A 25,997-nucleotide genomic window follows, 5' to 3' on the forward strand; every position below is an offset into this window, starting at 1 on the left:
CCCACAAATGACCCACAGTTGAATCTTAGCTGCCCTCTGAAGTGGCACTTGACAAGACAAAGACACACCCAACTCAATCAACCTTGCAAAGTCCTCCTCAGCAGCATCTGGGAACTTGTGCCAAAAGTGGGAGAAATGTCACCATCTAGTCGAGCAACAGGCTTCACCGTAATACCGACGGAATGATATGCGTCAGGCAACATCCCAACTCCTCATAAGGGCATGGCTCAGGGAGTTCTTAATATTGACTCCAGACCCTATGAGGTCTTGTACATCAGGTCAAATATGGGCAAGAAAACCTGCTGATAACCACCACCTGCCCTTCCTGATAAATCTATACCCTTCTACGTTGGAAAACACTTAAACACTGGCTGTAGAAGAGCAGAAAACATTCAATGTCAATCACCTAAGAGTAGCACCACTAATAATAAAGCTCGCTGAGTCCTAAAAGAAATAGATAGAAAACTGGGTCAGTGGCAGGTGGCGAGAGGACCATCATGAGGTAAAATCTGACTTGGCCTTGTCCTCACCAATCTACCTGTTGGAGATGAATATATATTGGACAGTAACGGTAAGAGTGACCTTCACAGAGTCCTTGTTGAGATAAAGTCTTGTCTTCAAATTGAGGATACAATCCCGCCAAACCTTTCAGTACAGCAACACTGTACTTGCTTCAGCTCAACAAAATGGAATATTGCCCAGCGATGTGATGTGCACAAAAGATGGGACGAATGCCACCCTATCAGCCTACTGTTATCAGCAGCATGCATTCACCGATCTCCTATCAGCAATACTCCATTTGAGTTCCGCCAAAAACACTTGACTGCAGACCTCCTTACAGCCTTAGTCCAATCATGGTCGAAAGAACTGAATTCGAGACACGAGTTATCCTGACTTCAAGGTAGCCTTTGACAGTGTGGTAACAAAGAACTCTAAAAAAGCTGGAATGAATAGGAATTAGGGAAAACTATCCACTGGTTGCAGTCGTACCTAGCACAAAGGAAGATGGTTGTGTTGTTGCAGGCCAATCATTTCAGCACCCGGGCATTCCTGCAAGAGTTCCTCAAGGTAGTGTGCTGAGCTCAGATATCTTCAGCTGCTTCATCCATGGCCTTCCCTCCTTCAGAATGACAGAAACTGGGATGCTTGCTGATAGTTGCAGTATTCACAACTCTTTTGATAATGAGGCATTCTGTACCTGCATGCAGCAAGACCTGGTCAACTTCCAAGCTTGCGAAGGAGAGTGGCAAGTACAATTGTCATACAAATTCCAGGCAATGACCATTTCCGTCCATACCTGCACGACAGTGAACCACATTACCATTGTCAAATTTCCCAACATAGTCAATACCCATCGTTTGAGACCCATCTATTGTGAATTTGTTTACCCGTGCAGATATAGTTAGGCATGTAATCACGGTTCGCTTATCCACGATTTTAAATGGTGAATTCTCACATTTCCCATGCCATTGTCACGGAGAAAGAGCGGACGGTGCGTGTGTGTGCTGACTCTGCAGATGCACAAGTTCACCGTTTGTGATTTCACACATTGCATGGAATGGAACCCCTGAGAACGGCAGGAGTTTACTGTATCAACACTTGGGGTTGGGGGTGTGTTATCATTGATCAGAAACTGAACCAACCACACAAATACTGTGGCTATAACAGCAGGTCAGAGACTGAATATTCTACAGTGAGTAATTTGCCTCAACCTCTAAAGCCTACTCACCATCTACAATCCATAGCCAGGACTGTGAGAGATATTCACCATTTTCCTGGATGAAGCTCTAACAAGACTCAAAACCCGATACTATCCAAATTGCAACAATCCTTTGAATGACACCCCATCTGCAGCATTAAACATTCACTCACTTTAACCACTGGCACTGCATGGTTGCAGTTTGCAATAGTTACAAGATGCACTGCAGCAAATCACCAGGGCTTCCTTGACAGCATCTCCTCAGTCAGTGGTCTACTACCCAGAGGAGCACGACAGCAGGTGCTAACTCCCACCTGCAAGTTTCTCTCTAAGTCACACAGCAACCTGAATTGAAAGTGTATCGCTGTTGCTACATTGCCACTGGGTCAAATCCTGGTGAAGCTGTGGGAATAACTTTACAACAAGGACTGCAATGTTTCATGAAGGCTGTTAGCCCATCACCATCTCGAGCAATTTACAGTATGACAATAAATGCTGGTCTTGCCCACATCCTGTCAATGATTTTTAAAAAGTTGGGCAGTAAGCAACATTTTCCAGTTTGTAATCTGTACACAGTTTAAGGGTGCGCCCCTCTCTTCCTGTTGATAAGAGTTTAAGAGAAACTGCAGATAGAATTCCTAAAGCATATTTTTCAGGGATGGAAGGAATTTATGCTTTCTTTTCGGATAAATTCCCCATATCAGAAGCAGCCCTAATTCCACTGATAGAGATAAAAGTGTTCATATCAACATCAGTTGAGTGTTTTCTTTTTTTGTTTTATGGAAATTAGTGTTTTTTAGGGGCAATAGTGTGCACCCAGCACAATGAAGAAGAGCACTTTAGGAAATTGTGCATCTCCGTCGGACCGTCATGATTTGATGGGCAATGGGGGTAAAGCTAAGTTAATGGTTTGAAAGGGGTCAATGCTATATACTTCCCCGTTTTCCCTTTTCAGTAGGGTGCGATGTTCTGCTCCAATGTGTGATGTGTTGGGCTGAGTTCACCACAGTCTGCAGTTTATTGCAAACTTGGGCCGAGCAGTTGCCATACCAAGCTGTGATGCAGCTAGGTAGGATGCTCTCCATGGCACATCTGTAGAAGTTTGAGAGAGTCATTGGAGACATGTCGAATTTCTAAGGCATGAATAACCTCAGCCGGTACAGGAATTGAACCCGCGCTGCTGGCCTCGCTCTGCATCACGAACGAGCTGTCTAGCTCAGTTGACTGCATACACTACTGCAGTTGTGGCCTACTTCATATCCTGCACAAGATGAACATTACCGCCTTACGTTTGTGTTATATGCTGGTCTACACAAAACTAAGGAATCAGTTTTTCTTTATTGTTCTGACACGTTTTTAACATAAAGTCCCTTTGCTCCTTGACCTCACTTAAAATGTTACATTAATGTGTGTATCCTTTTCTTCATTATTAATTCCAAAATATATTACTTCCTTGTAATGACCTACATTTGGATCATTTTTGTGAAATCCCATTATTATATTAGTAATTAACCCATTTTCCAAACAAATATCCATGCAAACTGAAGCAAAAAAGGTAATTAATATTAAGTCTCTGCAGTTCCCTCGCCCTCAACTAGGAGCTTGCCTCCGTCATTTCTTAGGGGTTCTTCCTCAACCATGTCTTCCTATGAATGTGCCTTTAGAAAAGCCTTCTATATATTGCCTTCCATGTGTTTTATGTTGCTCAAAGTGTCTCTAATATTCCCTGCTAGTTTTTGTAACTTACACAATCGAATTGCCTAGCTTTCCTGATTCCCTGTGTCAAATGAGTGCTAAACGGTTTTGGTCTCACCAATACTTAAGTTTACTACCCCTTTAAAGGAACAAATGGTTCATTTGCGCTGTAGAATGAGTTTTCTTTTCTGTGCTTTTTTTTTAAAGTACAGATTTTTTGTTTTGTTTCATTTTTAGATCTGAATACAAAACATGCTTGATATGTAGCCAGTAGTAATTATAAAGACATTGTGCGTTTTACAGCACTTGCTTAGTTACAAGTCATATGTAAATTCAGAGCTCTGTGGAATATACATGTTCTGAATGTGGGGCTCACAAGTCTTTGTCTGTTGTCAACCAAGCTTTTCTTCTATTCTTTCAAGGAAACCTGATTACCACTGAATTTGATGTATTCTGACTTGGGAGATTGGTTTGTGAATGAATTGACCTTTCATGGGTTTAGAATTAGAGGCACAAAACTGCAGCAATGTGTACTGACTGGAGAAATGATGTTGAAGTTGAGGCAAAACCTCTTTCTGCAGACTAACCTATACTGTAATTACTTTTAATAATTGAGCGCAAATGTCTGCAGAAATATTCGCTTCCTTAGAGTATTTTGTTCTCACATTTTAACATTGCTAGAAGGAAAGAAAAGTAAATTAAAATAAATTTTTGTCTGGAGAGTTTGTTGGCAGACTTCCACCTCGTGAAACAATGGTTTGCGCCTTGGTGGTCAACTCTGCTGAAGATTTCCTAGTGCAGCTCAGGAGCCCCACTCTGGTATTATCATCCAAGTTGCACTTGCTGCAAGTGAAGGTAATGGCCTTGGAAGGGGCAGGATTTGCTGGCTTCTGCTTGCCCAAGTCCTCTTTTCAACCAACTGAAGTATGTTTCTCCTTATCTCTTCCAATCCTTCCACAGACTATATCAGCCTCCAGAGGTCCTGGCAGTCTGCATCAATCTCCCAGTTGTCTATGTCAATGTCCAGCCATCTTCATTCTCATTTGCAAGTGTCCTTGTAATGGAGGTAATGGTTTAATATTTTAAAAGTCTGGTAGATTTGTAACCAAGGAGTAGCTGGATTTTTGATTTGACAAAGAGTCATCGGACTCGAAACGTTAGCTCATTTCTCTCCCTACAGATGCTGTCATTCCAGCATCCGCAGTAATTTGCTTTTATCGAGTAATTGGATTTATTCTGTGATGTATTTACATTTATTTAATACCAACTTGGACACTGTTACAAAACACTGGGCTAGGGCGCAGTCAATTCCAGACCCCCTTGACCCGGAGTCGCAACACAATTGAAGTAACCAATAATTCTTCGAAAAATACCCAAAGTCTTTGGCCCTTGGCTGGTAAATAATTACAGTCACCAGGTTTGTAAGTTTAAACACAGTTAAACACCGCTCTCTCGCGCTCTCTCTCTCGCTCGCTCCCTCGCACTCTCTATCGCTCTCTATCTCTCCCTCTCCCGCTCTCTGTCTCTTTTTGCAGCCTAAGGGGAGGCAGGAGATGATGGCATTATGGTATTGTCACTGGACTAGTAAGCTGGAGACCCAGACTAATGTTCTGGGAATCCAGGTTCAAATCCCGCCACTACAGCTGGTGAAATTTGAATTTACTAAAAATCTGGAATTAAAAGTCTAATGATGACCATGAAACCATTGTCGATTGTCGTAAAAATCCATCTGGTTCACTAATATCCTTCAGGGAAGGAAATCTGTCATCCTGCTGGCATGGATAGAGGATTGGCTGACTGGCAGAAAGCAGAGAGTGGGGATAAAGGAGTCTTTTTCAGGATGGCAGCCTGTCACTAGTGGTGTGCCTCAGGGGTTGGTGCTGGGACCACTTTTCACAATATACATCAATGATCTGGAAGAAGGAACGGAAGGCATGTTGCTAAGTTTGCAGATAGTACAAAGATCTATAGTGGGGCAAGTAGTATTGAGGAAGCAGGCGGGCTGCAGAAGGACTTGGACAGGCGAGGAGAGTTGGCAAATAAGTGGCAGATGGAATACAATGTGGAAAAGTGTGAGGTTATGCACTTTGGAAGGAGAAATGGAGGCATAGACTATTTTCTAAATGGGAAGATGCTTAGGAAATCAGAAGCACAAAGGGTCTTGGGAGTCCTTGTTCACGATTCTCTTAAGGTTACCGTGCAGGTTCAGTCAGCAGTTAGGAAGGCAAATACAATGTTAGCATTCATGTCGAGAGGGCTAGAATACAAGAACAGGGATGTACCTCTGAGGCTAGATAAGGCTCTGTTCAGACCCCATTTGGAATATTTTGAGAAGTTTTGGGCTCGGTAACTAAGGAAGGATGTGCTGGCCTTGGAAAGAGTCCAGAGGTTCACAAGAATGATCCCTGGAATGAAGAACTTGTTGTATGAGGAATGGTTGAGGACTCTGGGTCTGTACTCGTTGGAATTTAGAAGGATGACGGGGGGATCTGATTGAAACTTACAGGATACTGCAAGGCCTGGATAGAGTGGTCGTGGAGAGGATGTTTCCACTTGTAGGGAAAACTAGTAGCAGAGGACACAATCTCAGACTTAAGGGACGATCCTTTAAAAAGGGATGAGGTGGAATTTCTTCGGCCAGGGGGTGGTGAATCTGTAGAACTTTTTGCCGCAGTTGGCTGTGGAGGCCAAATCACTGAGTGTCTTAAGACAGTGATAGATAGGTTCTTGATCAGTTAGGGGATCAGGGGGTATGGGGAGAAGGCGGAAGAATGGAGATGAGAAAAATATCAGCCATGATTGAATGGCGGAGCAGACTCGATGGGCCAAGTGGCCTAATTCTGCCCCTATGTCTTATGGTCTTGTGGTCTAACCTGGTCTGGCCTACATGTGACTCCAGATCCAGAGCAATGTGGTTGACTCTTAACTGCCCCCTCGAGCAATTGGGGATGGGCAATAAATGCTGGTATAGTTTGAATCGCCCACATCTCATGAACAAATTTTTTAAAAGCCTGTAATGGTTTCACTGTAGATTCATTCAGGTTCTCTGTAGGTTCAGAAATACATCAACTCAAAGCCATTCTGGAGCGAGAGAAGAGAGGGAGAAGGTCATTGTCCCTGTGTGTCCAGGTCTTGAATCTGCTTACCTTGGGTCTCTGAAAATCATTCCACTCGAGTCGGATCCAATCACCATTTGTTGCCGGGCAGGGTACGGCCTTTTGGACAATTCATTGGCCACCATCCAATCAATCAAACTGAGTCTCACCCCATCTCTCGGGTGCCACAACTGGTTTTAGTTGTCCAAAGATAGCACCATATACTATGTTGCAACTTCTTGAATTTCTCATTCTCTCTGCTGCTTGACTTAAAGATTTAGGTCTTTAAGCATCCATAGATCAAAAATGATAACAGCAAAAAATAAAGAAAGGGGAAATAAGGGAGTCAACAGGAAGGGCCCTTACACTACAATTTTCATTTTAGTAGTAAAACTTCAAGTTCTACAAACTTATATAGTTGTAGAAACTTTGAAAACTAGTCATCGGGCGTTAACTTCCTTTCAAAAATGATGAGAGCCATGAGCTTTTAATGTTAGTTTTGAGAGGCCACTGCAATTCATTTTCAAAACAATGAACAGTTCTTTTATATTTTTAGTTTTATTATATTACTTTTGTTTTTGCTATCTGGTTTTCTAACACTCATCACTCTTTTTAACTGTGTGCACGTCCAAAATGGGATGCGATCATGCAGCTGTAACTGGAAAACAGCAGAATCATTGACGCCATGGTTTACTGCAACTAAAGTAAACAACTTTCCACAATACCCAATTTGTTAGTCTTCTATAGATAAGTAAAGGGAAGAACATAAGTTTCTTGGTGAGTCTTTGAACACACCAACATATTTTAATAATGACTGGATTGCTTCTGAAGCTTATAAAATTAAAAGGAATTAAACTCAATGTTCTGGGAATTCGGGATCAATCTAAGGATTGTATAAGAAACTAGCTAAATGGTAGGAAACATTGTGCACTTCTTACAGAGGTTATGCCAGATTTGAGGAAAGTAATGAAAGGCATACTAGAGGCTCAATTTTTATTCAGGAACTATTTTGGAGAAGTTAAGTTTGCAATAAGGCCACCAGCTTTGCTCCCTTTTAGTCCAAGTGGTGCAAATTTAAACATCTCAGGCACCTAATTAATTTAGTCATTCATTGCCAGACCTAGTTGGACCCAATAAATCACTGGGGGGAAGGGGGAGTGGTTTATAGGCTCCCACACAGTTGCTATTCTGTAGGACAGAATATAAATCAAGAAGATACCGCAATAATCATCGGAGATTTTAATCTTCTTATAGATTGGATGAATCAATTTGGCAATGGTAGTCTGGAAGCTAGGTTCGTAGTGTATATGGGACATTTTCTTACAATATATATGTTCCAGAACCAGCCAGTCTATTTTAGACCCGGTAATTTATGATGAGAACGAATTAATAAATGACCTTGTAATAATAATAATCTTTATTGTCACAAGTAGGCTTACATTAACACTGTAATTAAGTTACTGTGAAACGCCTTTAGTCGCCACATTCTGGTGCCTGTTAGGGTACACAGAGGGAAAATTTAGAATATCGAATTCACCTAACTGCACGTTTTTTGGGAATTGTGTGAGGAAACCGGAGCACCCGGAGGGAACACATGGGGAGAACCTACAGACCCCACACAGACAGTGACCCAAGCCGGGAATCGAACTGGGACCCTGGACATGTGAATCAACAGTGCTAACCACTGGGCTACTTTGCTCTCCACATAAAGGATGCTCTAAGTAACAGTGATCATAACATGCTAGAATTTTACATTCAGTTTGAGGATACGAAATTTGCATCAGAAGCTAGTGTATAAGGCATGGAAGGGTATGAAGAATGAGTTGGGTAAAGTGGAATCGAAAAATAAGTTATCGATATCAATTGTAAAATATTGAGGCCCAAGCACAGAACCCTGTGAGATTCTACTTGTCACATCCTGTCAATCAGCAATTATTTATGCAAACTCAGTCTTCTGCAAGCCAGCCAATCTTCTATTCATACTAATATGTTGCCCCCTACACCATGAGCTTTTATTTTTAGCAGGAAGAAAAAAAATATGTTAAAGCTGTTCGCCCCTGTGCTGAAAACAACCAGGGATAGAAAATCAACCACGCCAATTATGGCAGAGGAAAGGGCCAGACCAAATGTAAAATTGGGTGTTATGGAGAAGATTTTCAAAAATATATTTTTTTCCAATGAAGGGGCAATTTAGTGTGGTTAATCCACCTATCCTGCACATCTTTGGGTTGTGTAGGTGAGACCCAAGCAGACAAGGGGAGAATCTGAAAACCCCACATGGCCAGTGACCCTGGGGCCAGGGTCGAACCTGGGTCCTAAGCACCATGAGGCAGCAATGCTAACCACTGTGCCGCTCGGTGGAGAAGATTTTTAAGAAATATGATGGCATCAGGCTTAAATAAGGAAACAAGCTGAACAAGTGAATGCATGATTATATTCAGTAGCTTTTATAGCTAAGGACAACTTCCAGACAAAGAATAAGTTAATCTTCAAATAACTTGGAGGCAATGAAGTAATTTGACACCTACTTTAACATAAGAAGGCTAAGAAGCAGTACAATTATGGAGTGAGCAAAGTTTGGCAAGGTAGTCCAAAAGCCCGAGGAACCTGAAAACACTTTTGTACTTAGTTATCCAGATTGGCTGAAGGCTGTGGCTATGTTGGCGCTATACTTGGTGCTTGTAAGAGTGTATAGTAGTGGTAGTGGTCAATGATACACTTTTGCATATTCTCCAATTTAAAGATGATCTGACTTTGGAAAAAGCCATCCAAATGACAATCGGAAGTCTGCCAGAAAAAAACTATTTTGTGTTAAATGGTGGTACAGAGTAACTCCACAATCCAGCTCATAAAGCAACAGAAGGGTAAGGAGACACCAGAGCAAAGAAAATAATACCCAAGGAAAACACAAGATGATGTCTGACCATTTCAACACTGCGGCACCAGAAGACCTTACAGGAGACCGGTGTCCAGCAATCACTGTGAAATACTTTGCATACAGTACATCTACAAAGCACGAGGTCGGAGTGCGATGGAATACTCTTCGCTCACCTGGATGAGTGCAACTTCAACAACACACACGCACACAACTTGGCACCATTCTGGCCAAAGCAGCTGACTTAAACGGCATCACATCTATCACCTTAAACATTCACTCCTTCCATCACTGATCTATTGTGACAGCAAGATGTTACCTACTCGAGATTAATTGGAGCAACTTGCCAAGGCTCCTTGGACAGAACCTTCCAAACCTGCAACCTCCAGCACCTGGAAGGACAAGGTTAGCAAAAGCATGGAAAGTCTACCTGCAAGCCATATACCATCCTGACTTGGAATTATATTGCTGTTCCTTCACAGTCACAGAGTCAAAATCCAGGAACTCCTTTCCTAACAGCACTATTTGTGTCCTGCACAAGATGGACCGCAGAGATTCACAATGGTGGCACACGTGCCCTCTCCAGGGCAATTAGAGATGAGCAATAAATACTGACCTTGCCAGCAATGCTTAAACAAATGGAAGAATAAAAAAGACCCGGCTTAGGACTCCCACTTAGTCCTAACATCTGAGTCTTGAAGCTCACAGGAAAAATCAAGTCTTGGTGTCAAATTTGAGGATGATGGAGCTATGGAAAAGAGCTCAGAGTGGAGAAAGGAATTAAGGATTCCATTGCTCTCCAGGGCAATTCTGGAGTAGTAAGGTCATTTGGCTGTGCAGTAGAGGAGATAAGTATTTTACTTGGTTAAAACAGATGCATGGTATGTATCCAGCCTGGTTGCCCGCCCTGAACAGCAGATTTCTGGCCATGTAGTTACAAAGAAGGGTTCTTGGAATAGGTACATGTCATGGAATAGGTACATTTCATGGTGAACAGTTCTTAAAATATTTGTTCACTTCTTCTACTGAATCATCCTTTTTCTAAAGGATATTTTTGAGCGGTGCTCCTGCTTTCAGCAGATAGTCTAACTGCGATAGCATTCAGTTACACCATGTAGTATTCTTTTGTTGATGTGCTGTGGTTTATAACACGGTTCATGCTACAAAGTTGTAAAATTGTTGGGTCATGCTGGTTCACTTTTAGGGCTATTGAGGGAACACTCTTATGCTAATTACATGTTTTTTCTTTTTCTGGGGGAATTTATCTATGCACTGAAAGATTTAGGATGGTGCCTTCCCTTGAATGGACATGCTGAGATGAAGCCATTTGTGGAATTTGCATCTTCTGTTGTCCGTGTGTGTGTGTGTGTGTGTGTGTATGTGTGTGTGCGTACCATAACTCAAAATCAATAGACTCGCAGAGTTTCACTCTCTGAGCCTGATGCTTAGAGAGTTGTAGAAAAACTGGCCCATTATAAGAAGGTGTGAACAGTGACCACACATTCCCCAATTGTTTGCAATAGTTTCGTACTTCAAATCATTGATGGGGACAATAATTTGGTCAAAGAATTGGTCATTTGGTCATCTGGGTCATCTGATCGAAACTGACTTCAAATAACATCTTATTTACTCCAAGAACCAGAGAGAAACAAGCCAGTCTAGAACTCAACCCAGCAACTGTTGTCTCGAGAAGAACTGGTAAATTGTCCATCCACACCTTTAAACCGTCTTGACCCTGAAACCAGAATGACCACCTGGGCCACCCAAGTTATCAACCCATGAGAACAGTATAACTTTTGATCTTCATTGAACTTTAAGGTATCATTTAATCTGTCCTCTCGGTAATTTTTCTTGCACAAATCTGTGCATATGTAATAATAATAGCTTATTGTCACAAGTAGGCTTCAATGAAGTTACTGTGAAAAGCCCCTAGTCGCCATATTCGGCGCCTGTTCGGGAAGGCCGGTGCGGGAATTCTGCATTACAAGCCAGCTTTTTAGCCCACTGTGCTAAACCAGCCCCTGTGCATGAATGTGGGAGCATATTTATTATTTTAATGAGACAGTACAATAAAAATAATTTTGTTTAAAAAAAAAAGACTTGAATAACCGACCTGAAACTCGCACCTTATGGTGCGAGGGGCAAGGTTTAGAGGGTGGTGGGTGCCTGGAACTCGCTGCCGGAGGAGATGGTGGAAGCAGAGACAATAGTGACGTTTAAGGGGCATCTTGACAAATACATGAATAGGATGGGAATAGAGGGATACGGACCCCAGAAGTGTACAAGATTTTAGTTTAGATGAGCAGCATGGTCGACGCAGGCTTGGAGGGCTGAAGGGCCTGTTCCTGTGCTGGACTTTTCTCTGTTCTTTGTGTGTCATTTGGAGACACAACACTTAAACCAGTTAAAAACTTACCGAATTGGCAAGCCCACCTTTTTAAAAACCTGCTATGATCAAACGCAGAGTGGAAAGAGGGAATTCATTACTCTTCCCTTCACCTAATTGTAGTAGTACAGGAACAGTAGATCCATAAACTTCATTACCACTCTATGTGGCTAACTTTAACTTCTCGGAGAGCATTGTGAAGTGGGTTTTAAAAGTCATGGGGGCTTGAGTTGCCCATGTGGAAAGGTGGTTCTGGAGTTTGGGAGCAGGACTCTTGCAATTAACTATGTTTGTTTTACTCTGGATTACTGGTTCAGTGACAATACCACTTACACCATTGCTTCGAATTTCTTGCTGTGCCAATTCCTTGCCGTTATTTATTGCTGTTCATTTTACCGAGAGTGCAAGTTTTATTAATGTTCTACAAGACTTCCAAGATTAATGTCTTTTCATGACCAGTCCCTTGTGGAAAGGCCAAGTAGAAGCCAGTCATGTATACTGGATTACTGATACATTTTGTCTGGAAAACAATACATAATGCAAAAGGATGTGAAAATCAGATTGCTTATTTAAATATAAGCACAATGGACATCAAATCGCAAATTAGATAGCAAAATTTATAAAGGGTACATTTACACCCATAGACTGCAAATTGTCTAGTCTTCTCAATGCTAATTTAAAACATGGAAATTGGAGTGTAAAAATACATGAGTAATATATTTCTTAGAATCTTAGAATTTACAGTGCATAAGGAGGCCGTTCAGCTCTTCGAGTCTGCACCGGCTGTTTGAAAGAGCACCCTACTTAAGACCACGCCTCCACTCTGTCCCCGTAATCTAGTAACCCCACCTAACCTTTTATTTGGACACGAGGGCAATTTATCATGGCCAATCTGCCTAACCTGCACATCTTTGGACTGTGGGAGGAAACCGGAGCACCCGAAGGAAACCCACGCAGACACTGGAAGAACGTGCAGACTCCACACAGCCAGTGACCCAAGCCGGGAGTCGAACCTGGGACCCTGGAACTGTGAAGCAACTGTGCTAACCACAGTGCTACTGTGCTACCCAGTTAGTTATTTTAACTATTTTTAACTAGCTTGGTATGTAAACTAATAAATTTTGTCAGATTTCAAAATGAGGTTCAGTATTTATGGATCCAATTTTTATAAAAACTAACAAATCTCTGCATTGTTTCTCATTGAGTCATTAAGGCTGGATAACCTGATTCTTAAGGTTGAAGTTATAGGTGTAGTGAAGATAAAATGTATGCTGGACAAGGAAGATGCAGGTTCAAACCAGGAAAAGGCAAATTTAAAGCTGGCATCCGAGAATTCTTCAATGTGATCCACACGTGGAATGGGCTTCCTGATATAGTGCTGGAGGTGGTACCCTGGAATTATTAGAGATGATTGGATGCTGTACTGGTGAACTATGGGATGCCTCTGGATGGAGAGAGTTAAGATGGACAGAATGGCCTCATCTGGAATGGTATTGTCAATGGTTCTGTAATAATCATGAGGTAGAGAAAGGCTTTGTACGCATCACCTCAATAAAGCATGCCCCTAAAATGCTAGAAAGGAATAGAAAATGGAAGGAAAAGAGAAATAAAATATTGGAACTGGAGGTGTAAGCAGTCATGTCCCTACCAGAGGAGGAAATTGATTAAATTCCAGTACAAAAACTAACAGTAAAATGCTGCACTGTGGCAATAAACGGAAATAATAGATAGAAGGAGATGGATGGGTGACCTAAAATTTAATTAAAAGCTCAGTTTTGGTATTAAATTAAGAGAGGAAGATAAAGGGGTGAAAGGGTTTATGGCAGGGAAATAAAGCTGTTCAGTTAGACATTCCTGCTGTAATTAAGCTTAAAAGCCATGGTGAGGTATAAAGATACCACTTGTTTAACTATTATTTGTCTTAAGCACTTGTTAGATTCCATCCTTACGATTTTCCTCCCCGAGGTTGTAACCAATTTTCTCCTATGCTAGCAACATGATGACACATCCCTCCAGCTGCAATACTTTATTCCTCACTTCCCCATTTCCTGCCATTTTCTGATCTATTGAAATAGCACTCCAGCCTCTTAACACAATGTTAGAGAGAACAGTGGAAGAGTTGCATATCTGAACCCATCCTGGCTTGAATCCTGAACAAATTCTTTGTTTATTGCCCGACGTGAAACCGGATGAACCATGACCGTTGCTGTTTGATGCCCGCTTGAATAGATTTATATGTATTGCGCTAATTGTTTTAATCTTGAGGAAACTTGTATGGTTATGCACGAGTTTGTACTTTAGCAAAGAATTTATGTCATGTGACACAGCCCTGCCAACCTGACTCTTGCCATATTGTTTCAGTATCACGATACCATAGAAAGAAATGTTGCATCACAACAGCTGAATTTTTACAGGCTTATATTGCCTCTGTCATAAATGTGCTGCTCTGTCTGAACACATCTTTTTAAATTGCATCAGTTTTTTTTATATCAGCCATATTTTAGTGTTGATTTGTTCATAGTCCTTTGTAGAATGATCCTATGGAACATAACAGCAATCAGATTGGGAAAAAGTTGTAAACCAGTTGTTTTTCAAGAGCACAAAGTCCACTTGACCTATTGTGTTTTTTCCTTTCAGAAACCATGTACAATCTACTGTAACAGCCTGAATATCTGTCAATAGTCCAGATAGCATTAATAACCCTGCAATAGGCTAAAGGATGGCCACAGATTTGCAACACTCAATTGGAAAGCAGCTGGCTTCCTTTTTAAGTTTACTCTGAGCCATAAACATGCAAAATCTGTGCTTTCTGGACTGCGATATTTCTGAGCCAGATAGACAAGCAAACTTACTATAGACAATGAAGACTGCCACAGGCTGAATGCGTCTGGTCTGTCTGATGGCAATCATAAAAATCCAGATAAAATATTGTAAACACTGGAAGATCAATTACGAGTAAAACTCACCTTCCAATACACTGTCCCGAATTCATGGGGATGGATTCTCCGCGCCGGTCGCAGGGTTCCTGATCCGGCGGAGGATCGAGCATCAGGTTAAAAACAGGATTGACGCCGGACGCTGAACCCATTCTGATTCTCCGGTCCCCCGATGGCGGTGGCAGCGACCTACATTCCCTGAGCCAGAAGGAGGATGCAAATGGGTCATTTGCACCCACCTGCATCTGATTAACAGGCTAGAAGCCCGGGGCATGGTGGTGCAGGTGGTTAGCACTGCTGCCTCAAAGCGCCAGGGAACGGGTTCAATACCGGTCTTGGGTGACTGCCTGTATGGAGTTTGCACATTTCTCCTCTGTCTGCGAGGGTGTCCTTCATGTGCTGCGGTTTCCTCCCAGAGTCCAAAGATGTGCAGGTTAGTTTGAGGGGTTATTGAGATAGGGCAGTGAAGTGGGCTTGGGTGGAGTGCTCTTTCAGAGGGCCGATGCAGACCCAATGGGCTGAATAGCCTTCTTCTGCACTGCAGGGATTCTTTGATTCTCCAGGCCCCCGTGATGCTCCAGGCCTCTCAGCCAGGATTCACGCAGGCATCGATCGGTACAGGTATTTTCAAGTGTGATCCTGAATCAGTGCACCCCACGGTGGGTGAAAAGGGTAAGTGTACAACTTGGGTGCCCTCACAAAGTCCATCGGAAGGCTCCATCACTGTGCACTGGTCCTGCCCTCCCCCATCAGAACACCCGCATCCAGACCCCCCCCCCCCCCAAGCCAACAACAGAGACCCCTGCCTGAAAGCTGAAGATCTGTCTAGGCACGGCAGCATCTGTTACAAGTGTGAGAAGCTTTCCTAAAAGCTTCCTTTGAGACTTAGTGGGGAGGGTTTGATGGGGGACTCTGTTGGGGATGGAGAGCACTGGGGGGCTGAGTCGGGTCTCCGCCATGCATGCATGCTGTGGAGGGGGAGGGTGACCTTTTAATTCCGGTTTGGGGGGTGGGGGGGAGGTGCCCCTACTTGTCAGCGGAAGGAGGGGCAGGATTTGCATTGTTCGGGGTGTGGGACTAGCAGCCCGACCTCACTATTGAGTTTTCTGCTCAAAAAGGAGGCCCAATCCGGGATTCGGACAGAATCCTGCGACCTCCCTTCCATGCATAAATTTACCTTGGAGAAGGAGAGGAAATCACTCCTGTATGCTGCTTCTGCCATCAGCAGAGACCAGGAGTGATTCTCCTCTGGTGGGAGCACGTGTTCTCCAGAATGGAAAATCCATCTCCATTTCTTTCAGACAACCAACAGAGACCATTGAACAATTCATAAGCATTTACTTTGGTACTAGTGTTCCAAAAAGGACTCTTTGACCAATCCAAAGGTTACATCATAGAAGCACTACTACTTGGCAGATGCAAGTACAACACGATGCTTCAAGATAGATCGTTTACAGGCAATGTGTAACTCATTCATCATTGGCACGATAGCCAGTGCAGGTAAGCCGAATAAGCACTGCAGATGTTGCGGCTTCATGCATGCACCCAGACATTGCTCAGCATTTAACCATGTATGCAAAGCATGTAACACCAGAGGTGCCAATGCAGAAAGCGAAGATCAGAACAAGTTGTTCAACATCATGAGAAGCTACAACTTAAGGGCCAGACATGAACAGCATTATAACCAAACAAGAGTGCATACCAAAAAGCTTCACAATCAGATCATGAGGAGGACCGGATCATTGACATACAAAGTGAGTTGACATTCTGCACAGTGAACATCAAATAATAAATCTGTCCAGATTATATGCCCACAGATGCAGGTTCGTCATAACGTATACGGAAAACTGTAGGCCGGTGCAAACATTCTTCTACTTTGCACACTGAAATGTATGTACCCACAGATGAGGCAAGTGATGAGTCGACTCAATCCCTGTGATCCATTACACAAGTGTTGCTACAAAAAGATACCTTGGTGACCCTAGATGTGTTATGTTTTTTATTATAAATTTAGAGTACCCAATTATTTTTCTTTTCCCATTAAGGGGCAATTTAGCGTGGCCAAACAACCTAATAATAATAATAATCGCTTATTGTCACAAGTAGGCTTCAATGAAGTTACTGAAAAGCCCCTCGTCACCATATTCCGGCGCCTGTTCGGGGAGGCTGGTATGGGAATTGAACCAGCGCTGCTGGCATTGTTCGGCATTACACGCTAGCTGTTTAGCCCACTGTGCTAAACCAGCCCAACCTGCACATCTTTGGGTTATGTGGGTGAAACCCACGCAGACATGGGGAGATTGTGCAAACTCCACGCGGACAGTGACCCAGGGCCGGGATTCAAACCCGGATCCTCAGCACCGCAGTCCTAGTGCTAACCACTGCGCCACACAGTGATTCAGGGCCGGGATTCAAACCCGGGTCCTCAGTGCTGCAGTGCCAGTGCTAACCACTGCGCCACAGTGACCCAGGGCCGGGATTCAAACCCGGGTCCTCAGCACTGCAGTCCCAGTGCTAACCACTGCCCCACATGCCGCCCTGATATGTTATGTTTGTCTACACCACAAATACAGTGATCGCAGGCCTGCCAGCATGCAAGAACCTGTACTTGATCACCATTCATATTGTCAAGACATTGGTGAAGACCCCAGACCGCAAAGAGCACCATTCGAAAACCACGTTTACACTAGGAAAAGATTAACTAACTCTGCAGTGCTGATCATCAGCCAACGGGTGAGCGGCATAATTGAGCTGAATATACATACTCATTGCAAAGATGAACACTTCACCCTACAGCGAAAGGGATGCGGAATTAATATTCGGCAAACAACCCTCCTGACTCATCATTCGTCTATACTCTCAAGAATATGAGGTGCATTACTTGAGAAACAGGGAAAGACCAAAGATGCCATGACAGGCATGCGGGCAATGAATTACCCCACCTAGTTCTTGCTGGTGCAATGGCTTAAAAAGGCTCAAAATTCAACAGCAATTTTAATGTCATTGATACGGTTGACTTCGGGAATGTGAGATTTAGCACTGGTGCATAGATGTGGCAAAACTAAAGTAATCCGTCCCACAACACTGAAATCCTCCACTTTGCTAAATGTGGAAAAAATGCTGAAGGGAACACAAGCCATAGATATGCACTCTGTTTCATGTAAGTCAGCTTCTATTAAAGAATAATACAACAGAGAGAGGACCAAAGACATTATTTGAATAATGTAGCCAATGTTAATCAGCTAGATGCTGGCTTAAAGTAGTTGCTTATTTCAGCAATGTTAGATGTGCCAGCATGCAGTAACACAGCATAGTGTATGTTAATAACTTGCAATGTCGTGCATGTATTTGATCTTAATATAGTTCCTGTCATTATCCCTAGTTCAAGCTATAGCTATTTAGGAACATTCCTAACCTCCAATGATAGCTGAACAAATCTCCTGTAACTAGACATATGTCTGTTAATTTTTGGCCTGCGATCATCCCCAACACCTCTTTATTTTTGTGAGCCAATGTGAAAGAAATTATGGCTATGGAAGCCTGGTCACTTCTTTTTCCAGCTAGCAGCAAATATTTTTCACAGGCAGCAGAAATAGCTTCAGCAAAAATAAGTTTTTATTCATCCAAATTGCCATCCTTTTATTTAGGCTTTAGACAACAAGGTCCAGTAGCTGCTAATATTTAATTGGAATATGTATAGATTTATTTACATATACATGCACACATAATATATTGTTTATGTACAGCATTTTTGTGTACATAAAATGAGTTGGGAATCTGTCATAAATCTTCACTACTTTCTCGCAGGAGAATTGGGGGGACAAAAGCATGGATTTGGTCTAATCTCTGAAACTGCGTTAACATAGAACAAGAAAGAGGAGCAGAAATAGATGATACAGCCCACCGAGCCTGTTCTGCATTCAATACAATCACATCTGATCTTTGGCTTCCATTCCCTTGGTTTCTTGAGGGACCAAAAACCTGACTGATCTCAGCCTTAAATATCATAGATCAAAGAATTTACAGTGCAGAAGAGGCCATTCAGCCTATCGAGTGTGCACCGGCCCTTGGAAAGAGCATCATACTTAAGCCCACGCCTCCATCTCCGTAACCCAGTAACTCCATCTTACCTTTTGCACACTAAGGGGCAATTAAGCATAGCCAATCCGCCTAACCTGCACATCTTTGGACTGTGGGAGGAAACCGGAGCACCCGGAGGAAACAAACGCAGACACGGGGAGAAAGTGTAACTCCAAACAGACAGTCACCCGAGGCCATAATTGACCCCGGGGGTTTTAAGGCAGCAGTGCTAACCATTCTGCTACCATGCCTTTGAATATGTTCTCCTAATCTCGGCCCTAAATCATTGGCTCCTTACCTTGAAGATGTTTCTCTCACAACCTCTATCCTTTCAAGCCCCTTCAGAATTTTGTATGTTTCATTGTGCCGACTTCTAATTTTATTAGACTCCGGAGAATATAGACTTAATTTACCTGTCATTTACCTGGCATAACCTTTGATCCCAGATATCAATCTTGTGAACCTTTGCTCTACTGTCTCCAAGGCATGTATATCATTCCTTAAATATGGCGCCCAGTACAGCACACAGCACTCCAGGTGTGGTCTCACCAAAGCCTTGCACATTTGCAGCTTGCCTTTTTATTCCTTGTGGTGGATTCAGGATTGAGTCTGCAGACTTAGGACAATCAACCAAAACTTAAGAGCTTTATTTAGAAGATGTTAACATACAGGCTGCAATGTTAGACTGCCTGTTTGCCCGTTCAAACGGTCGTGACGTCAGCTCCGATGATGTCACGCAATCATCCTAAAGTGCCCTGCTCAAGGCTGCTTGTGAGGAAACACTATGAATACACAACATTTCCTCCCTCTTTAAATCAAAGGCCTGACACCATAAATAGTATAACGTTAACATCAATTAGCAACATGAACAATCAATCAACAACAGCAGTCAATACATTGGATGTTCCGGAGGTCGGCATTCTCTGTATGGTTGTCAGCGAACCTCAGGCTTCTGCTTTTTAGTATTTGCTGCAGCCTCTGGTGTCTTTGGCTTGGTTGAGTGTCATCAGTGGTTATTTTAACCAGAGTCAACGTAGTGATCTGAGGTTGACTCGGTGTTTGATTCGCAATTGAGGTGCTGTTTCCCCAATTGGTTCGATTAGTGTCAAGTTCTCTTGAAGGTCCAGGTCGTCCCTTGGCACAGCTGGATTTGAATCCTATCGGTTCTGCCTCTGGCGGATTGATTCTTGTCGCCAAAAGTTGATCTGCATACCTTCACCATATTACATCCTCTCATGTTTGTACGGTGTAGGAGACCGGTTCTGTCTGCTGATATGGTGGCAGGAATCCACTATTCACTTGTGGTATAATTTCTTGCCAGAACATCTTGACGATGGCAGAAAACACAATGGTTCACCTTGTCCTCCCACCATATGATCTGAACCTGATGTTTTTTTTCAACAATTTCTTTTGTCTTGAGTGGTTTTCAAAAATCAAATGTTGCACGTATTTGACTTTTAATCATTAGCAATGCCAGAGAAACTTGGGTTGTTGAGTGCACAGTATTCCTGTACGTGAGCAGGAATAGACTCAAACGGTTAGACAATGAACCTTGTTCTCTGGTTACCTTTAACAAATATTTCACTGCCTGTACAAAATGTTCTGCCAGCCTATTTGTGGCAGGGTGATCAGGACAGACCGGATGTGTTGAATTTCATTCTCCTTCAAGTAGTTTATGAATTCTTGAGATATGAACTGTGGCCCATTATCGTTCACCAGTTGTTCAGGGTAACCAAATCTGCTGAAGGTTTCACCTGATGTCTCAATTGCTTCCTCCGATGACATTGACTTCATGATGGCAACTTCAGGCCATTCTGAGTGAACATAGACTAGAATGTGAAACATGCGCCCTTCCAATGGTTTGGCATAATCAACATGTACCCATTACTAGGCCTCTTCTGAGAGGGAGGTAGAAGGGGTGGAGGAGTTGCATTACTCGTCAGAGATGATATTACAGCTCGGATTAAGGAGGGCACAATGGAGGATTTGAGCACTGAGGCAATATGGGTGGAGCTGAGAAATAGGAAGGGTGCAGTAACATTGTTGGGACTTTACTATAGGCCTCCCAAAAGCGAGCATAAAGTAGAGGTACAAATATGCAGACAGATTATAGAAAAATGTAGGAGCAATAGGGTGGTTGTGATGGGAGATTTTAACTTCCCCAACATTGAATGGGATTCGTGTAGTGTTGGAGGCGTAGATGGAGCAGAGTTTGTAAGGAGCATCCAGGAGAGTTTTTTTTAGAGCAGTATGTAAATCAGGGGTGGGCAAACTTTTCCATGCAAGGCCCACATTCAGAAATTCACAATTTTAAAGGGCCGCATAGTATATTAAGTAAAATAATTACTTCACCCGGTTATGATTCTGGGCGCCTCATATAGAACATAGAGCAGTACAGCACAGAACAGGCCCTTCGACCCTCGACGTTGTGCCGAGCAATGATCACCCTACTCAAGTCAACGTATCCACCCTATACCAGTAAGTAACCCAACAGCCCCCCCCATGAAACATCAGTCGGTGATTACTTTGGATTTAGCGATCACAATTCCATAAGTTTTAGAATACTCATGGACAAGGACAAGAGGGGTCTGAAAGGAAGAGCACTAAATTGGGGAAAGGCAGAGTATAACAAAATTCGGCAGGAGCTAGGGAATGTGGATTGGGAGTAGCTGTTTAAGGGTAAATCCACATTTGAAATGTGGAAGTCTTTTAAGGAAAGGTTGATTAGAGTGCAGGACAGACATGTTCCTATGAAAATGAAAGATAGAAATGGCAAGATTAGGGAACCATGGATGACGGGTGAAATTGTAAGACTAGCTAAGATGAAAAAGGAAGCATACATAGGATCGAGGCAACTCAAAACTGATGAAGCTTTGGAGGAATATCGGGAAAGTAGGACGAATCTCAAACGCGCAATGAAGAGGGCTAAAAGGGGTCATGAAATATCTTTGGCTAACAGGGTTAAGGAAAATCCCAAAGCATTTTATTCGTATGTAAGGAGCAAGAGGGTAACTAGAGAAAGGATTGGCCCACTTAAAGACAAAAGAGGAAATTTATGCGTGGACTCAGAGGAAATGGGTGAGATTCTTAATGAGTACTTTGCATCGGTATTCACAAAGGAGAGGGACAAGACGGATGTTGAGGCTAGGGATGGATGTTTAAATACTTTCGGTCAAGTTGTCATACGGAAGGGGGAAGTTTTGGGTATTCTAGAAGATGTTAAGGTGGACAAGTCCCCAGGACCGGATGGGATCTATCCCAGGTTACTGAGGGAAGTGAGGGTCGAAATAGCTGGGGCCTTAACATATATCTTTGCAGCATCCTTGAGCATGGGTGAGGTCCCGGAGGACTGGAGAATTGCTAATGTTGTCCCTTTGTTTAAGAAGGGTAGCAGGGATAATCCAGGGAATTATAGACCTGTGAGCTTGACATCAGTGGTAGGCAAACTGTTAGAGAAGATACTGAGGGATAGGATCTATTCACATCTGGAAGAAAATAGACTTATCAGTGATAGGCAGCATGGTTTTGTCAGGGAAGGTCATGTCTTACAAACCTAATAGAATTCTTTGAGGAAGTGACAAAGTTAATTGATGAGGGAAGGGCTGTAGATGTCGTATACATGGACTTTAGTAAGGCATTTGATAAGGTTTCCCATGGCAGGTTGATGGAAAAAGTGAAGTCGTATGGGGTTCAGGGTGTACTAGCTAGATGGATAAAGAACTGGCTGGGCAACAGGAGACAGAGAGTAGTGGTGGAAGGGAGTGTCTCAAAATGGAGAAGGGTGACTAGTGGTGTTCCACAGGGATCCATGCTCGGACCACTGATGTTTGTGATCTACATAAATGACCTGGAGGAAGGTATAGGTGGTCTGGTTAGCACGTTTGCAGATGATACTAAGATTGGTGGAGTTGCAGATAGCGAGGAGGACTGTCAGAGAATACAACAAAATATAGATAGATTGGAGAGTTGGGCGGAGAAATGACAGATGGAGTTCAATCCAGGCAATGTGAGGTGATGCATTTTGAAAGATCAAATTCAAGAGCGGACTATATGGTCAATGGAAGGGTCTTGGGGAAAATTGATGTGCAGAGAGATCTGGGAGTTCAGGTCCATTGTACCCTGAAGGTGGCAACGCAGGTTGATAGAGTGGTCAAGAAGGCATACAGCATGCTTGCCTTCATCGGACGGGGTATTGAGTACAAGAGTTGGCAGGTCATGTTACGGTTGTATAGGACTTTGGTTCGGCCACATTTGGAATACTGCGTGCAGTTCTGGTCGCCACATTACCAGAAGGATGTGGATGCCTTGGCGAGGGTGCAGAGGAGGTTCACCAGGATGTTGCCTGGTATGGAGGGTGCTAGCTATGAAGAAAGGTTGAGTAGATTAGGATTGTTTTTGTTGGAAAGACGGAGGTTGAGGGGGGACCTGATTGAGGTCTACAAAATTATGAGAGGTATGGACAGGGTGGATAGCAACAAGCTTTTCCCAAGAGTGGGGGTGTCAGTTACAAGGGGTCACGATTTCAAGGTGAGAGGGGGAAAGTTTAAGGGAGATGTGCGTGGAAAGTTTTTTACGCAGAGGGTGGTGGGTGCCTGGAACGCTTTACCAGCGGAGGTGGTAGAGGCGGGCACGATAGCATCATTTAAGAAGCATCTAGACAGGTATATGAATGGGCGGGAACAGAGGGAAGTAGACCTTGGAAAATAGGAGACAGGTTTAGATAAAGGATCTGGATTGGTGCAGGCTGGGAGGGCCGAAGGGCCTGTTCCTGTGCTGTAATTTTCTTTGTTCTTTATTCCACGGGTGCAACAGACTAATGGCAGCAGGTTCCGCACATTTGCGCAAGACAAACACATTCCCGCATTCTCCTCTATTTCAGCATCTAGCCTTGGCCACTAAAAATAGCTGCTGGCTATCTCCTTCAACCGTACAATACCACCATGGCCTTCTTGTAATCGGTTTAATATATGTTTTCTTAATAATGGTGGAATGAAGACTCCCATTCTCCAGAGGAGACAATCTGCCTGTACGAATAACTCAAGTCTTTGGGTGGAATATAGCTTTAACTCTGAGTTTTGCTGCTGAAGTCTTGACTCTAAGCACCATGTCCATAACCTCCGACCATGCTGGATCACTTCTGGTATGCTTCTTCACTTGTCTTGCATTTACAGGAGTGTTATCTATTCGCTCAAAGTAGAAAATTTTTCCACATAAGCTCCTTATCAATGAAGTATTTGGCAAGGATAGTCGGGAGAGTCCATCTGTGTTGCCATGAAATAAAGGCTTGACAGACGATACTTGATTATGCATGTGTGTGCTGACAAGAGCAATACCTACCTCTGCTTTCTGCTTGCTACCAACGATGAAATCCCGGTGAGATCCGAAAATTGTTTTTAGTAGATGAGGGTCCATCAATAAAATGAATTTCCTCCAATACAAGAACTGGTAGAACTGTTTTATTCCAAAAATGATTCCTCGGGCTTCTTTCTCTATCAGCGCATAATTGCTTACGGCTTTATTCAAGGTTTTTGATATGAAGGCTATCGCCTTCTCTTCATCTGTGGGCATTATGTGGGAAACCACTGCCCCAACCTCATAAGGTGATGCCAGTTGCAAGGGTAAATTTGGATCAAAATGTGTCAGGACTTCAGACTTGAGTAATACCTCTTTGGCTTGCATGAATGCTCTCTCACATTGATTTCCCCCCATTTCCACATTTTATTTTGACACAGTAGAATGTGCAAGTGTTTTTGAATAGTCACCAGATTAGGGACAAATCTTCTGCAATAATTTAGTAAGCCGAAGAAAGATCGAAGTTGTGGGTGCCTTGGTAATGGCTTTGACATTCTAAGGTGACATATGCAGTCCCTTGGCGTCGATGACATGACCAAGATATTTGATTTAAGATTGGAAAAATTTGTGTTTTGTCTTTTCTGCCTCTTCATTCACAATCTTCAGATCTCTGGAATGTGGCATCTAGATTCCGAGATGTTCTTCCTCATTCTTCCCAGTAATCAAGATGTCATCCAGGTAACACTGGATGGATTCTGTCTAATCCTCTTAAGGTTTGGTCCAAAGCTCCTTGGAGCAACGCTGGAGCTGAAGTGATGCCAAATGGTCATCTTATTTATAGAAATAATCCTTTGTGTCACAATCGTCAATAACTGTTGTGAATCCTGATCCATGTTCATTTGAGATATGCTTGACTGAGATCGATTTTACTGAAGTGTTGGCCTCCAGATACCCAGCAAATAGGTTGTCAATAGGGCTGGAGGGTACTGCTCTGCACACAGTGCAGGATTAATAGTGACTTTAAAATCACCATAAATACGTACAGAACCCTCTTTTTCTCATCAGTGTTATGATCGGCACAGCACAATCATTCACGTTAACAGGTTCCAGGACTCCCATTCTGACCAGCCATTTGAATTCTGCCTCTACCTCAAGTCTGATTGCGTACGGCACTGATCTAGCCTTTAAGCATCTTGCTTGTCTTTCTCCCTTGATTTTCAGCTTTACTAAGATATCCTTTGTGCTGCTCAGCTCACCTTTGAAGACAATGGCATGTTTCTTCAATATTTTGGGTAGGCCTGATTCGGAATCTGTCATGAGATTACCTGCCCAATTTAACCTGATCTTTTCCAACCAAGTTTTTCCAATTAGTGCCGGATCATTTACTTTGACTATGTGCAAGGACAAACCTGCCATCTGTCCATTTAATTGCACTGTTACATCAATATGGCCCCTCTTGGATCCACTTCTCCAGTGTAGGTTTTTAACACTATCTTTGACGGTTGCCGAGCAATTCATCAGAGCTTTTCTTGATCAAGTGTCTCTGGCACCACAGAGATGGCTGCCCCAATGTCCGCCCCCTTCACCGGCTGGCCAACCAGTAATGGAGTGACCTAATAGAGGTTTGTTGCACCAGTAATAGCCAGTACCTTGAATGACAAAGTTCATCTTCAGGCCGTGAAATGAATTCTTTCTCACTTGCCTTTTGTGCCACGTGGACACTTTTTCCTTTATTCAGCTTGCCTTTTATTTTATTATGCTCCTGCTTCTTGCAACTTTACCTGAAGCTTATTTCTTTTTCCAAAAAGCATGTGCAATGTGGCCCTTTCTGCCACAATTTCTACGCATGATATCTTTGCACCAACAATCTGCTGCTGAGTGCCCAATTTTTGCACACCTATGTCTGTGTTTATGTTCGCGTTTTAGCTAACATCTTGTG

General features: G+C 43.0%; 1 protein-coding gene across 3 annotated transcripts in view; it reads left to right on the forward strand.

The window, feature by feature from the left end:
* The window catches only part of slc12a4 (solute carrier family 12 member 4), a 216,504-nt gene that overhangs the window by 69,971 nt on the left and 120,536 nt on the right, over nucleotides 1-25,997 (forward strand). The window contains exon 1 of one of the 3 annotated variants that reach the window (XM_038806748.1): nucleotides 4,238-4,460. The exons of the other annotated variants lie outside the window; for them this stretch is intronic. Within the exon in view, the coding sequence (XP_038662676.1) occupies nucleotides 4,253-4,460 (208 nt within the window). The 5' untranslated portion in view covers nucleotides 4,238-4,252. Of the gene's footprint in view, nucleotides 1-4,237; nucleotides 4,461-25,997 lie in introns of those variants that run through there. 3 annotated transcript variants of the gene reach the window in all.

The sequence above is a fragment of the Scyliorhinus canicula genome, chromosome 9, assembly GCF_902713615.1.
Source record: "Scyliorhinus canicula chromosome 9, sScyCan1.1, whole genome shotgun sequence".
In the NCBI taxonomy this organism is placed as follows: domain Eukaryota; kingdom Metazoa; phylum Chordata; class Chondrichthyes; order Carcharhiniformes; family Scyliorhinidae; genus Scyliorhinus; species Scyliorhinus canicula.